Source organism: Electrona antarctica, assembly GCF_951216825.1.
Source record: "Electrona antarctica genome assembly, chromosome: 13".
In the NCBI taxonomy this organism is placed as follows: domain Eukaryota; kingdom Metazoa; phylum Chordata; class Actinopteri; order Myctophiformes; family Myctophidae; genus Electrona; species Electrona antarctica.
Window position 1 is genome coordinate 11,120,194 of NC_136794.1, and position 14,861 is coordinate 11,135,054.

The following is a 14,861-nucleotide window of genomic DNA, read 5'->3' on the forward strand; positions in this document are numbered from 1 at the left end:
CTGAAACTTCTGTGGGTCTGTAATGTTCATCTTTCTTTTCGGACCAATTGTGTTCACATAAATGGTTCACACACAATGGAACCCAAAACCCCCAGACTACGAAATGTTCATCTTTCAATGTTGCATTTGCACCACACAGCTTTCTACTATTTAGTGTATGTGATATCAAAATGTTTATTCAAATGTGTGTGAATCGTAGCATATTCGCCAAAGGACAGAAATCATATTGAAGTAAAACTATAATTGAGTAAAACAGGGACATTAGTTTTGTATCCAATGGTGCTTCTGAAAACAACACACACATTACTTACTAGGCTATATACAGTACATGAGAAAATGAATTCAAATGCTCATTAACAATAAAATGATTCAAGACTAGGCATATTGTACACTAAATACTTTACACAGCCACGTTTCACCTCACCACCACCACACACACTCACTCCGTTCTTATTATTATATTATTCAGTATTTGTTAGCCAACATAAATAGCTTTATGTGCTTGAACATGTTGACAAAGCAGCCATGGCTCATTGGAGGTTGATGGATGGCTGTGTGTGCCTAGCTAATTATTAGTACACATAAAAGGATGCTGTTATTTCCAGACCTGGCCCAGCGGGCCCCAGCCAAAAGGGTCATTGGGTAAATACGGAGCCATCAGTCTGCGACTATATCACTCAATCTTGATGTATGAGCACAGAGGTACAAATTAAACGTGCAACGACCTTCTAGGGGGTACTAGGCTCAACAGGACGCCATTTGAGCTAATTCCTGCATGGGGTTCAGACAATAGGGCACTATACCACATGCTGTAATTACTTTGTGTACACACATCTGGATTTAAGTTCCCAAAGGAAGCTAATACACTTGAAAAAAAAAGAGGCCTGCCATTATGAACGTGCAAAATTTAGTATGTGCGGGTAGAACAAGTGGACGGGGCGTGTAAGTCTATGTTTGCGTGTGTGTTGGGTGGGGGAGGGGGGAGGGGGGTAGTTAATAATTTCAGATGCAGATGTATACACAGAAACATACGCTAGCCATTGACCTTCTTGTATCATCTGTTCAAAGTTAATCATTGCCATTGAAACAAGGGAGAAAGATTGCTCCTTGGGAAGAAAAAAAAAGTATAGTGAGCTCAAAGAGGATTAGATGTCCTATATATATCCCTCAAATCTCTTGCTTGCCTACTATTTTCCTGCTTTCCTTTAGGCTTCCCGGCTCCGGTTACAGCCGTCTTGCGGCTATTTGACAAAGTTACAGTCCCACTTTTCATACCAATACTATCTCTGTCATTTTAACTAACAGAGAGAGAGAGTAGAGAGGCAGACATATAGAGGCAAGGGGGGGGGGGGGGCTTAGAGAAAGAAAGACAGAGAGAAAGAGAGACAGATATAGAGAGAGGGAGGCACCGAGAGGGAGAGAGTAGAGTAGATATAATGTTGGGCTCCAGATTTGGGGTCAATGCAGAAGAGCGGTGTGCATCTGGATTTCATAGCAGCTCAATTTTCTCTGTTGGTGTGCGGCTCAGATTGGATGTGATGAGCTGAGCGAACTGACATGGAGTCTGTGAGAATGTCAGACCTAGACCTATATTGATATTGATTCACAGGTTCACTGCGAGACAGCTGCTGTGCATCAGAAACAACATGGCACGATACACATGCAGTATGTACTGTATATACCCGGGACATGCAGGCAGTGACTACATAGCCTTCGTACTGGCCTCAATGCAGGCAGTGACTACATAGCCTTCGTACTGGCCTCAGTATGTACTGTATACCCATGCAGGCAGTGACTACATAGCCTTCGTACTGGCCTCAGTATGTACTGTATACCCATGCAGGCAGTGACTACATAGCCTTCGTACTGGCCTCAGTATGTACTGTAGACCCGGGACATGCAGGCAGTGACTGCATAGCCTTCGTACTGGCCTCAGTATGTACTGTAGACCCGGGACATGCAGGCAGTGACTGCATAGCCTTCGTACTGGCCTCAGTATGTACTGTATACCCATGCAGGCAGTGACTACATAGCCTTCGTACTGGCCTCAGTATGTACTGTAGACCCGGGACATGCAGGCAGTGACTGCATAGCCTTCGTACTGGCCTCAGTATGTACTGTATACCCATGCAGGCAGTGACTACATAGCCTTCGTACTGGCCTCAGTATGTACTGTATACCCAGGACATGCAGGCAGTGACTACAGTTGGGTGCCACCGATATTGTCCCTTATTATTTGACCCATTTAGGCCTGACCTCAAAATTTAAAAAAATCCTTCTAAATCCTCCAGTTTTCTGAAATAAATATTTTCACGATTTTTCAAAAATAGCAGACCTACAAGCTCGTAGCGCGCCACTCGGTGGCGCGCTATGAGCTTGTAGATCTGCTATTTTTCAATAGCTAAATTATAACAATGTTTAAAACACCAAAAGGGGTTCCCGCCCAAAATTGGTTAACTGTCCTTTTGCGCAGATCACGCAAACCTCAGCAAAAAGAAAAGGACAATATCGATGGCCTCCAACTGTACATAGCCTTCGTACTGGCCTCATTGTCTCGTGAATGTTCTCTCATATTTCACTATCAATTCAAATTTGTGATTTTAGAATTCTCCATTTATTTAATGTATTTGTTTTGTTTAGAGGCTTTGCAAGGTTCCCGCCGCCGGTTATTCCACAACAGCCATGTGTCACTGCATGTGCAGGGCTTGTCCATAACAATAAACGTTGTATGATACAAAAGCTCTAAGAAATATATTTTAAAACTCAAGTACAAATATTTATAACTTTATTGATAGTTTACTTGTACAAGATGTACATTCATATTTAGTGAATCAAAAGGGAAAAACATAAACTGTATGATGATTCATGTTTAGGCATGCTTGCATATGAAATGCTAATAATTGGTGGGTATTGGGTACAACAAATTCCATGGAGTATTGTTAAATTCAACCGTCCCTGAAATGTTTGTAAACTCGGACACGCTACATTTTAGGCAAACAAAGCACTACAGCCACACCTCCCAATTCAAATTTCACACTTAAAAAAAGAAAAGGAAACAAAGAAACATACAAAAATAAATGCAAAGCCATGTAAAAAAATGTACACTCGTAGTTCAACTATTTAATCTTTCATAAACTTTGAGACAAAATAATAAATTAAAAACACCCATATGTTTAATTTAAAATGGAGAGACATAGATAAACAATTCTAGATGGAGGTCTCGTAACAGAGAAAAAGATTGGTTGTACATTGTTAGAGGTAGACCTTGCTAGGATCTACGTGTGTGTGAGGTCGCTTTGACCGCAGCGTTTTAACAGTTCCCCAAAGAATAACTGTAGTATGGAGGGAAAAAAACTATTTTAAAACATTCCAAATGTTCTCAATAATTTTAACTCTATGGATTATTTGGCAAACAAACCATGAAATGGCATATGTAACAAGAGTTAACAGCTTTGTTTGGTTTACAATAAGGATTTGTTGATTTTTGCAATGAACATTTGCAAAGGGATTTTCACATTGTTTTGTTTTTGTTTGTCTTTTTCCACAGATGTTAATCAAGTTAAGTTGGGGGTATTTTGTTTGCTTCTTTCTATTTTTCCTTTTTTTTTTTTTTTTTGATCCTGAAAATGTGCTTGTGTCTACCTCAACAAGTTATAATTATACCGGATGTATATAAAACTGTCATGAATACATAAGAGTTCATTTGGGATATGGCACATGGTTGTGGATGTGTTTATTCAACTTAACATAATATACACTGCCTTAGAAAAACTGGTGTGTTTGGCAAAGTAATTCAACACTCCAACGATATCAGTGCTTAAAAAAAGACTGAAAATCACTGGGTCTCTTTATCATTGAGGATTAACTGCTAGCTGTTTTACTTTTTTCTTCCTATTTACAGTATTGCACTTAAACTGCACACCATTGCATTTCAGTTTAACTGATGCTTTCTTCATATTTTCAGAATTACAAAACAAAACAAAAAGAGCGCAGTTATACCCTTTATCCATGATAATGTCCTTTTTTTTGATAACATGATGATATCAAATCCCCCACCCCTCCCCTCATTTAGTAAAGTAGTCTGCTTGTAGTGCTATTTGTAAACACCCACATACAAGACCTGGAGTGCAAAGGCTATCTTCACTTCTTTACCCAGGATACAGCACAATAAACAGAAATAAATCAGGAAAGAGAGAGAGAGAGAGCGCAATGTGAGGACTCGGAGAATGCAAAACGTAGTCTCTCTGGCACATGCCCGGCGACACAGAATAACATGTTTCTTCCCTCCACGGGAAAAAGAAGAAAGGATTTGTTGCTTTTGTTATAACACAAGTCCATAGCATACGGACATCAAACCCTAATGGAGGCCAGCGACTTTTCACTTTATGGATGAGGAAGGGTATAGTTGGCATGTTTGCATGGCAGTGTTAAAAAACAGTTGTTGAGCATAAAGATATGGGACAGAGGCCAGCCCCATAAAGGTCTGTAAACCTCCATTGGTACTCATGCACTTGGCAGCAGCAGGGAACACAGTGGTTGGAGACAAATATGGCCTTTTTTCTGCTATTTTCTTAATTTTCTTTTTTTTGGTGGGTGGGTGGGTGGGGGGGCAGGGGGGGGAGCATGTGGAGGGGAGGCGGTGGTGGGGATGGGGGGGGGGGGGGGGGGGGGGGTCCTAAGAGTGAGAGCCATTCCAATGTCTCCAAGGTATGTGGTTCTGTTGTATTCCCCCCCAGCTCATGCTCAAGCCACTGCAAAAGTCAACATGGCGGGCCACGGCGTCAGTGAAGCTCTAGTTTTGACCCTGCTGCTGCCCCATGCTGCCTGCCACTTTGCTTTGTAAGAACGTCTCCTCGTCTGAACAGCCGGCCCGGCCCGGCCCTCAGACAGACATCCACATGTGTTTGTACGGTCCTGGGGTTGTGATCTGTGCCTGGAGTGGACTGAGCCATTGGCCCCGTAGAAGTCCTGCCTGTTGGGCGAAAAGTAAAAGGTGATTTCATTGGTATTTAATTACCGTTCTCTAAAAGTGGTTTGTTTTGGCAGCTGGTTTTGTGACAATTTTCTCGCTCCCTCCTTCTTTCTTTCATTTTTTCTCTCTTTTCTTTCTTCCTTCCTCCACTGTTTCACCCCCTTTCTCTCTCACACACATTCTCTCTCTCCCCCCTCTCTCTCTGTGTGTCTGCGTTTCTCCCTTTCATTCTCGCTCAGTGTTTTTTTTTTTTGTTTAGTTTAGTTTTAGCTGTGAGTGTCAAGGCCCTTTCACAGGCTCAGTCTCCTGTGAGAGGCGATTATGGGCATCAGGCGAGCGGAGGGGTAGCCCGGTGCGGGTCAGAGTCCCAGAGCCTCGGTATGTTTCCTTGCCTTGAGTCGCAGGTCGGCGATGCTCGAGTTCTTGCTGTTGCTCTTGGCAGCTGCTGCCACTGCCGCCGCCGCCGAGGCCGAGTCGGCCAGCGACGCGATTGGTAGTCCGAAGGGAGGGGGCGGGAACATCAGGTAGGGGGCGTGAGCAGCCAGGTGAGGGTGCAGGTGGGGGTGGGAGTGAGCCACGCCCTCTAACTGGAGCTGAGCTTGGACCTGTGGGACAGCCAGAACACAAAGCCAGGGGTTAGTCATTCCCTTCCCACCAGTCCCCTCAGGCCATGTGTGTGTGAAGAGAGTCAAGGATTTAGGTTTCACAGTCTGACACTATTAAGTTTCCCCGTCAAAGTTTTACCCCCTCAGAGCCGTTGCTTACAGTGTGTTTTCTAAGAAAATAGTTAAGGGCTGCGCCCTGAGCTTTAGCCCCTTTTTCATGTCAGCTATTCTAAAAGTTAATGAATCATACATTGGTCTCAGACACCATATCCAATTTAATAGTCGAGAATCAAAGGCTTTCTAGGATCCAGCACAGATTTGTTTAATCCACAGTGAGAACTCCATTATACCCTTGGAAATATGAAATATGCACTGCCTCTAATAATGTATTCCATTGCATAAATAAACAACTTTGCACTAAAAAGAACATTCACATTATTTGGAGTTATAAATATTTATCCAGACATATTCCTAAGCATAGGGAAGACGAAGTCAAACGGAGCAAAGAATATCAGTTTCACATTCTTGGCATTTATTTTATGAGAAGTAGGTGAAAATTAGGCATCCTCTTACTTCATAGAGGGAACTGAGCTGCCTCATGCCATTTCTCATGTGTTTCAAACACCGCAGGAAGCAGTAGGAAAACTACACTGTTTCTCCATGTCTCATCCAACGCAAATAACGTTTAATTTCATGCAAAGTAGGCTATAGTCACATGCAGTCTTAACTTATTGGCTAGCCATTTCGACCAATTTTTCACTTAACTTGATTTCAAAATGCCTTAAAACACTGAAATTGACTAAAATTAAAGTTGTTTAAGTGAATGGGAAAATTAATATAAACCACAAAATGTGCCTTTCATGAGGCACGCTATATTCATATTTGCTCAGCATTGCAATAACACGAGTCCCAAACACAAACTGCTGCACACAGGGAGCCTCTCCTCATATTTGATTTGCCTGCCGGTTTCAAAATAGCAACTTAAATTCTACAAATCTACGGATGCACATTCTTCATAATCTAGTCTAAATAAAACACAGAATGACTCGCCAAAAATCGACTCTCCGATGAAAACGGATTTGTAAAGCAATTCTGCCTGGAGCTGTATCTCTGAAATTGGAAGGGACATGACAGAAACTGATCAGTCCCCAACAGGTGGTGAACATTTGTGTGTGTATGTGCGTGTGTATGTGCGTGTGTATGTTTGTATGTGCGTGCGTGCGTGCGTGCGTGCGTGCGTGCGTGCGTGCGTGCGTGCGTGCACATGTGCATGCGTGTGCGCCCCCTGCGTGCATGGGCATATTGCACATTGTGTGTCCATGCAAGTGCAAACTTGTGTAACTGTCTGTGGACCATACATGCATTCGTATACATACTGTATATATGTGTCCCACATACACATGGCCTATAACTAACCTATACATACTGTATATATGTGTCCCACATACACATGGCCTATAACTAACCTACATACTGTATATATGTGTCCCACATACACATGGCCTATAACTAACCTATACATACTGTATATATGTGTCCCACACACACATGGCCTATAACTAACCTATACATACTGTATATATGTGTCCCACATACACATGGCCTATAACTAACCTACATACTGTATATGTGTCCCACATACACATGGCCTATAACTAACCTACATACTGTATATATGTGTCCCACATACACATGGCCTATAACTAACCTATACATACTGTATATATGTGTCCCACATACACATGGCCTATAACTAACCTACATACTGTATATGTGTCCCACATACACATGGCCTATAACTAACCTACATACTGTATATATGTGTCCCACACACACATGGCCTATAACTAACCTATACATACTGTATATGTGTCCCACATACACATGGCCTATAACTAACCTACATACTGTATATATGTGTCCCACACACACATGGCCTATAACTAACCTACATACTGTATATGTGTCCCACACACACATGGCCTATAACTAACCTATCTGTGTGTGTCTTGACTGGCCTTTCCCATTCCACCGGGTGCATTGTGATATCCTTGGTGTGAAGTGTCGGTGCGGTGCGGTGCGGCCTACAGTACGTGCGCTGCCACGGTGCTTGTCTCAGCCTCGTATAGAGTTGAACCTCTCTCAGTATGCAGGCCTCGTGCCTCCACCCCTGCCAGCGCAGCTCAACGCCAATATCCATCAGAACCCCCTCCATTCCCTCCTTTCATCATCTCTTTTATGTGCTCGCGCCTGCCGCTTAATTAGGCCGGGGCTTTTTTCACAGGGGTGAGGCAGACAAACGCAAGAGCCCATGGATGCAAAAGACACACCGAGATATCCTGAGTGTACATTTAACTATGAGAGTGTATAAAGATGGAGCCATAACTCTCCCCTTCTTTCTTTTTTTTTTACTGTGCAGTTATAGCAGCAGATCAAATGTCTGTCCACCTCTCCTCTCCCTTCACAGTTCACACCACACATGCTCCCCCACTGACCCCCTCAACACAAGCAGGAGGTATTAAAAAAGTGAGCTGAGGTTGAGTTCTTCCTTCCACCCATCTCATACACACACATGTAGCGTGTACGTACAGAGTGATTTATTACATCTGATAGCTAACTTTTTTTCCTCCCCCAATCAATATTTATATAGTGCCAAAGTTGTCTCAAGAAGACAATTTACGAGGCCATATAGACTTACAGAAAGTATGGTTTTGACTGGCTCTATATCTATTATGTAAGACTAAAGAGATTTGATTTTTATAATTAAAGCAGGCCTTTATCTATTTCCAGTTTCCACCATTCACATTCTCACATATACACACACACACACACATGCACTCAAATGCACACGCATGCATACAAATACAATCACACCCACGCACACACACACACACACACACACACACACACACACACGCACACGCACACGCACACACATGCACGCGCACGCACACACACACACACGCACACACGCACACACCAAATCGTTCTCAAAACAGAGATTTCATCTGCCTTTTTTTCCCCCGATTTTCTGAGTGGATCACCTCCCTATACTCTCCAAAATGCTGAGCAGTAATATTTTTGCTAAGAAAGCGCAACACTGCCTACATTGATACCGTTCAATTATAGGCTTACGCACTTAACAGATTTGCGTCTGAACGGCCACATTCATTATGTGGTTTCAAGTTATTCTCAAAACGGCCCATTCTCAAAATGGTTCACCAATTACAGATATAACGCTTCTTGGAGCCTTGTTAACTCCCCATGTATTTGGATATGAGAATGTGCATGCATGCGGCCTTACCTGTTGGAAGGGCATCCGCAGGGCTCCCATATTGACATAGGGAGCTACTCTGCACGCGTCAAGGTGACTGGCAGTGCCCAGAATAACACCTGCGGAGAAGGGAGAGATGTCTGTCAGACAGCCAGACAGTTGTTGTACAGTGAGATCAGGAGGCAGCAGGTTACACATTTCCACTTACATAGTTAAAATACTAAGAATTCTGCTAACATAAGAAGGCCCACTCTGTTACAAACAGACAGGCTTTAAATTCAAATTCAAATTCAAATTCAAAATGCTAGGTAGGAGAATCAACATAAAAATAATAATACAAAAAAATAACATAAACAATCACAAGGTATTAATCAAGTAAAAACATATATAACATTACCTAAATAGTTACCTTTGTGCATCTGGTTTTCTTGTTTTCGACATTTTGCTCTTCTGTTTTGAAACCAAACCTGTAATTGAAATCGTATAACCTATTAAACACAGAAATTCAATATACCAAATTTAAAAAAAAAAACTTCATTCATCATTCTTATTCTATATTATATAGGCCTATATCTGATTAAAATAATAGTATTAATAATATAATTGATATTCAGCAGGCCTACCGTATATGCTAATTTTATAATATAGCTATAAAAGGGGCCAGTCTGCAACCCACAGCCTTTAGCTACAAAATAATTTCCAAGTTAATCAAATAGTTAGGGGGCGTAAAAAAAATCTATAGGATATGGAGGTTGAAAATGCTCCATTAACCATCATCGACCAATTTGCTCACTAGCTTGGAGCAGCGGCTGTAGGCTATACTACACCTTATTGTTAATCATCATCAACATAATTTGCCTCCTTGAATCCCATTATCTCCTCTCCCCTCCGACCCTATAATGATTATCATTTACAGTTGCAGAATTAGCGACTGTGCGGACCACAAAGGGCGCACACTAATTACTCAAGGTGCCGGGGCCATTTTAAGTTACAAGAACGTCGTTGAACATGTGTCGATGGGACAGCAATAATACGCGTGTCGATAAAGTAGGCAATACACTATTGACATACTGCCATGTTTAAAGTGCGTAGCTTGCTGTTTATAATAGCACATTCATGATTTGTGTATAGGCTATACGACAAGATTCTGGCAATAGTAGCCTAGCCTAGCTAGACTATTAATTATGATGTATTATAATGTTGTACTTTTTATTATTATTATTATTATTACACATTAAAATGCGTGAAAAAATAGTCCTATTTTGTAAATAAACACGAACATATATATGGGCTATAATATATAGGCCTATAGCCTGGGCAGTTTTGTAATCCAATATATCAGAACCAGCCCAAGCAATAACAGAGGCATGGTAGAAAAGGAAAAATAAAGGTGTTTATAAAAATCAGAGGCGTTTTTGTATTGACACAGAAAAACTTTAGATAAATTCTGACTAATATTAGACAGCTCGGGATCAATTCCAATTACGTGCCAGTATGTTAAGCAAAGTGAACTACACTGGTTCAGACAGTTATTTCTTCATTAAGGACCACTCAATGATGCGCTTCACAAATACCCTAATCTAATTTCCTTTTGATTTTTATTAGAGACAGTGAATAATGACATTTAATTTAGCTCTGCACCAGAAACCGAAAGATATTAGTCGTAATGGAATTACTGCCCGCTCCTCACCAAGCTCTCATAACTTTCAATTAGATTCCTGACAGCTGCGCGGAGTGCAGGGCTTCTGTTCGGCGACTAGACGCGCAGTGTGCACATGCAGTGCACCTTCGATCAGCAACACGCTATGAAATTCACTTTCAATAGATTTGGGATTAAATCATGTTAAATGGTTGCTTTGTGAAGGATTTTTCTTTTAAATCTTTTCTACAAAAGACGAAAAGATCCTTAAAAGAAAGGTCCTTAAAGCCCGCGCTGTAAAAGCGAGTGAATTAGCCTAAATCAAGACCGTTTGTTTCCCAAAATGGTAGTCGGTCGTCTCCACGCAATGCGATTCTAATGTCTCTTTATTCGCCCAACAAGATAGTTTAACAGCAAGTAGAGTTGCGATGGAATTGAGTTATTTCTAATCTGTTTTTATGGGAACAGTACATCAAGCCAATGGCAGATATTGCAAAGAAAATGAGCAGTGGAACGAGGTGAGTGACATAAAAGCGTGTCCCCTGAAGCAGCCATTCAATCTCTTCATTAATTTTAATGACGTGGTAAGATTTTCCAAGGCACATAACATAAGCAATTGGTGCAACCATTGAGGTACTGTAGGCCTACAGGCTCACCATAAGGCTATCTTCACTGACGGTTCAGTTGTCTGAAGATAGATTGATTCTGAATTAAATCAGTATATATACACTGCAAGTCATGAAGCAAAAATAATGCAAATCAAGGCCGTTTTGCACTAACCATGCAAAAAAGAGGGAAAAAAATACGTGTTGGCCTACTAAATGAGATTAGGCTATTATTAAACTTTTAGCCTATAAAAGGCGCGTGGACTTTGGTTGTTTAATCTTGGGTGTAAAAAATAACGTTCGTCTGAAGTATTAAGCCCTTGCATGCATCAATAATCAGGGGTTTGTTTTGTCTGCACTCAAACAGGTAAGCCTGCATGCAGCGAAATGTTGCATGCATGATTTGTAGTCTATGTGGGCTTATTACGCATTTTCCACCGTTTTACATATCTCATATCTCTGACAGTCACTGCTTACAAAATAATATGTATTTTACGCCTACAACTTAGGCCCATTCCTCCTTTATGGTTATGCATCCGTCAATAAGACACTTGAATAAATGGACTTAATTTAATTAGAAGTTGGAGCATATATTCCAAAACAACCATCTAGCAAAAATAGAATAATTGAATAATTGGCCATGAAACATTGGCTATTATAATTGCATAATATTTTTCACCAAATGTTTTTATTTAAAGATTTATAATATTTCAAAATGGGACAGTGAATGTTTACTAACCAATAGGCTACACATTGCGCAACAATCAAGTTTGATTTCTAATATTGTGTTCGTTCCATCTTATTTCCCGCATGGACCTGTCAAAGAAGGGCTGTTTGGGAATGAATGAATCGAGACGCCGTCTCCATAAACCTTTGTGTATCCACTCATTTGTCACAGGAGGACATTTCCGTTAAAAGAAAATCCGTAATTCCGTGATGTTGAGAGATCATATAGGCCTGCCTGGTCTGTGATTTAGAGTGTATAGGTCTCAAAGTGGGGTCCGGGGACCCCCACGGGTCGATGACGGGGTTCCAGGGAAGTCCCCAGCGAAATTATAGTTCAAAAAGCGTCAAACTGAGTTCAACCACTTTACAACGGCTCACAACAAGGCCTCGCTGCACAGCTGCGAGCTATAATTTTCCAAAAAAGAAAAAAAAATACGCCTTGGAAAAAAATGTAAACAAAAAACAAAACAATCTAATATCGTTTGAAACGTTTTAACAACACAACACTTGCATGCAACTATAGGTCCCTCCCTGCATGGCACAACATCTTTTCAGATATAGGGGTCCAAAGCGGTAAAAAAAAAAAAACATATCGTCTATACATTTCGGACATGCATGGGAAAAGTTTTCGCGGCCCAGATTTAGAGAGGCCATTATCATCATCCTCATCATCCTACCTGCACTCGGGCCTCGGACAGGCCCAGCCTCTGGCTGAGCTCTTCCCGCATGAAGGCGTCGGGATAGTGGGTCTCGTCGAAGAGCCTCTCCAGCTCGTTGAGCTGCTCCAGGGTAAAGTTTGTCCTGCTCCGCCGCTGTTTCAGTTTGCTCTGCGCGTCCTCGTCCTCCGACTTCACGTCCTCTTTCTTCTCCTTGCACTCATATATCCCTGTTAAATGATCCGTGGGATTTTAAAACAAATAAATATACGTCTGGACGTCTATATCGCACTACTCGCATGCACACTCCTGGAGCTGTCACTCATGCACTCAAACCTCACACACACTCTCTCACACACTCTGTCTGACACACACACACACACACACACACACACACACACACACACACACACACACACACACACACACACACACACACACACACACACACACACACACACACACACACACACACACACACACACACACACACACACACACACACACACACACACACACACACGCAGCCTATACAAGCATGGGCCTAATAGACGATGGAGTGACTATATCGCTCTATATGACTTGTGAGATAACTTATGCCTGCATTTTACCTCCACAAAAAAACAGTTTTGCAGTGACCCATATTATGTAAATTATACCCATTAATGCAATACGCTTAGCTATAATACACAAGTACAATGGATTTAAAGAGCAAAGGAGATTGGACTATCGAGATGAATTAGAGGTCAAATTAGTTGCACGGCATTTGTAAATGTCTTATAGGCTCTGTAACAACAGTGGCAAACCTTGTTATTTTCTTTTAATTAAAATGTGCAGATTATTTGCACATATAGGCTATAAGGGTCTATAAAGATTTGTTTTATTATGCTTTTAACTTTAGCATTGATGTTAATACATGTTGTGTACTGTTGTTTACCTATTATTACTGTTTGCAACTTATTGCACACATATACGTTACACAATATTTCCCAATCTAAACTATTATACAACATCACTGTAGAATATGTCATTTTCTATTGGGAAATCATGTAGGCCTATTTCCCATTTCAATTTCTATGCGTGAATGCAGTATTGTTTTTAACATAGGGCCTATTTATATTTTACACCTGTAATCCTGCATGTGTGACAATAACGTAAAGGCGGCAGGCCTACTGCGTGATGTAGGTGTATTTAAGGAAAGCTGACATACACTGTGCACCTGCTGTAAACTATAATAATTACACTGATCAATATACTGCAGAAAGTATAATGTCATATTACAAATAAAAGTATTTACTATACCCTGTTTAACTGAATGCCGAGTAGAAAATAGGCCTATTCGAATGCAATTAATAAACAATTAGGCTATATGTAACGTTAGCCTAACAGAGGAGTATATATTTTGAAAACTGCAACTTTGATATAGGATTAATGATAACGTTTACAGGAATTACCAGCTGTTGTATAATACGATGTTTTCTGCGTAGGCTGTTATGCTTCAACAAAATAGTTAAGACGATGGACATCATGCTTTAGCCCGTGTTAGACTATAGCCTGCCATAGGCTATAGGTTTCGTTTACATGCAACACCTATCCGTTAAAAAAATCTAAATACGGTACATATGAAGAAAGCCTAAATAAAGTGAAAACGTGTGCTCTTATACAATCCAAACCAAACTTGCCACGGACTTTCGCTATACGCACATTTTGAGATCGGGTTGTTGCTCCCCGAGCCCTGAGTGACTGCTGCACACTTCAGACATATTTTCCGGCACAAAATGGGGGATAGATAGTACAACAAAACTTACCTTCTGAGGTCCTCGAACCATTAAAGTCCTTATTCAGTTTTTCCTTTTCTAGTTCAACGTGTTCCTTGAACAGATGCACGGGACAGTGGCTGCCCTCCGTTATGTCCTGTAGGCTTGTCTCCGAGTTGCCCAGCTCCCTCGCCCGCGCCAAGCCACTCTCCAAAACTTCCCTGTACGTGATGCTCTCTTTGCTGGTCTCCTTGGTCTTCTGATCGAAAGATTTCGAGACGAACGCCGTAAGTTCTTCCATTGTGGCTCAGTGGACGTCCGGGATAAACACGGGAATCCACCGTAAGATTAAGCAGTTGTGTGCCTTTTGTCTACTGTCTACTATTATGCTCTCTCGGTGCGTCGGTTTGGTGCTAGCAGCGATATGGAATGGGTGGGAGAAGAGGTGAGATCACTCCTGCTGTTATGACTGTGTATTTGAGAGCACACTATTTATACACACGGCCACTTCAGCCCAGCCCCCATCTCTCTGTGTCTTGAGCAATTACTGGCGGCTCGACTTTTCAGAATTCAACTTTCAGCAGCTTTTCCAGAAATCAATGATGTGATGGAGGCGGTTAATTGAAT

General features: G+C 41.4%; 1 protein-coding gene across 1 annotated transcript; it reads right to left on the reverse strand.

The window, feature by feature from the left end:
- Positions 1-4,665: 4,665 nt before the first annotated feature.
- Positions 4,666-14,582, reverse strand: shox (shox homeobox). The gene is made up of 5 exons (XM_079518033.1): positions 14,286-14,582; positions 12,499-12,707; positions 9,261-9,318; positions 8,882-8,970; positions 4,666-5,577 (listed from the first exon to the last, which is right to left on the reverse strand). The coding sequence occupies exons 1-5, from the start codon at positions 14,533-14,535 to the stop codon at positions 5,332-5,334; spliced, it is 852 nt and encodes a 283-aa protein (XP_079374159.1). The 5' UTR covers positions 14,536-14,582; the 3' UTR covers positions 4,666-5,331.
- Positions 14,583-14,861: the final 279 nt, after the last annotated feature.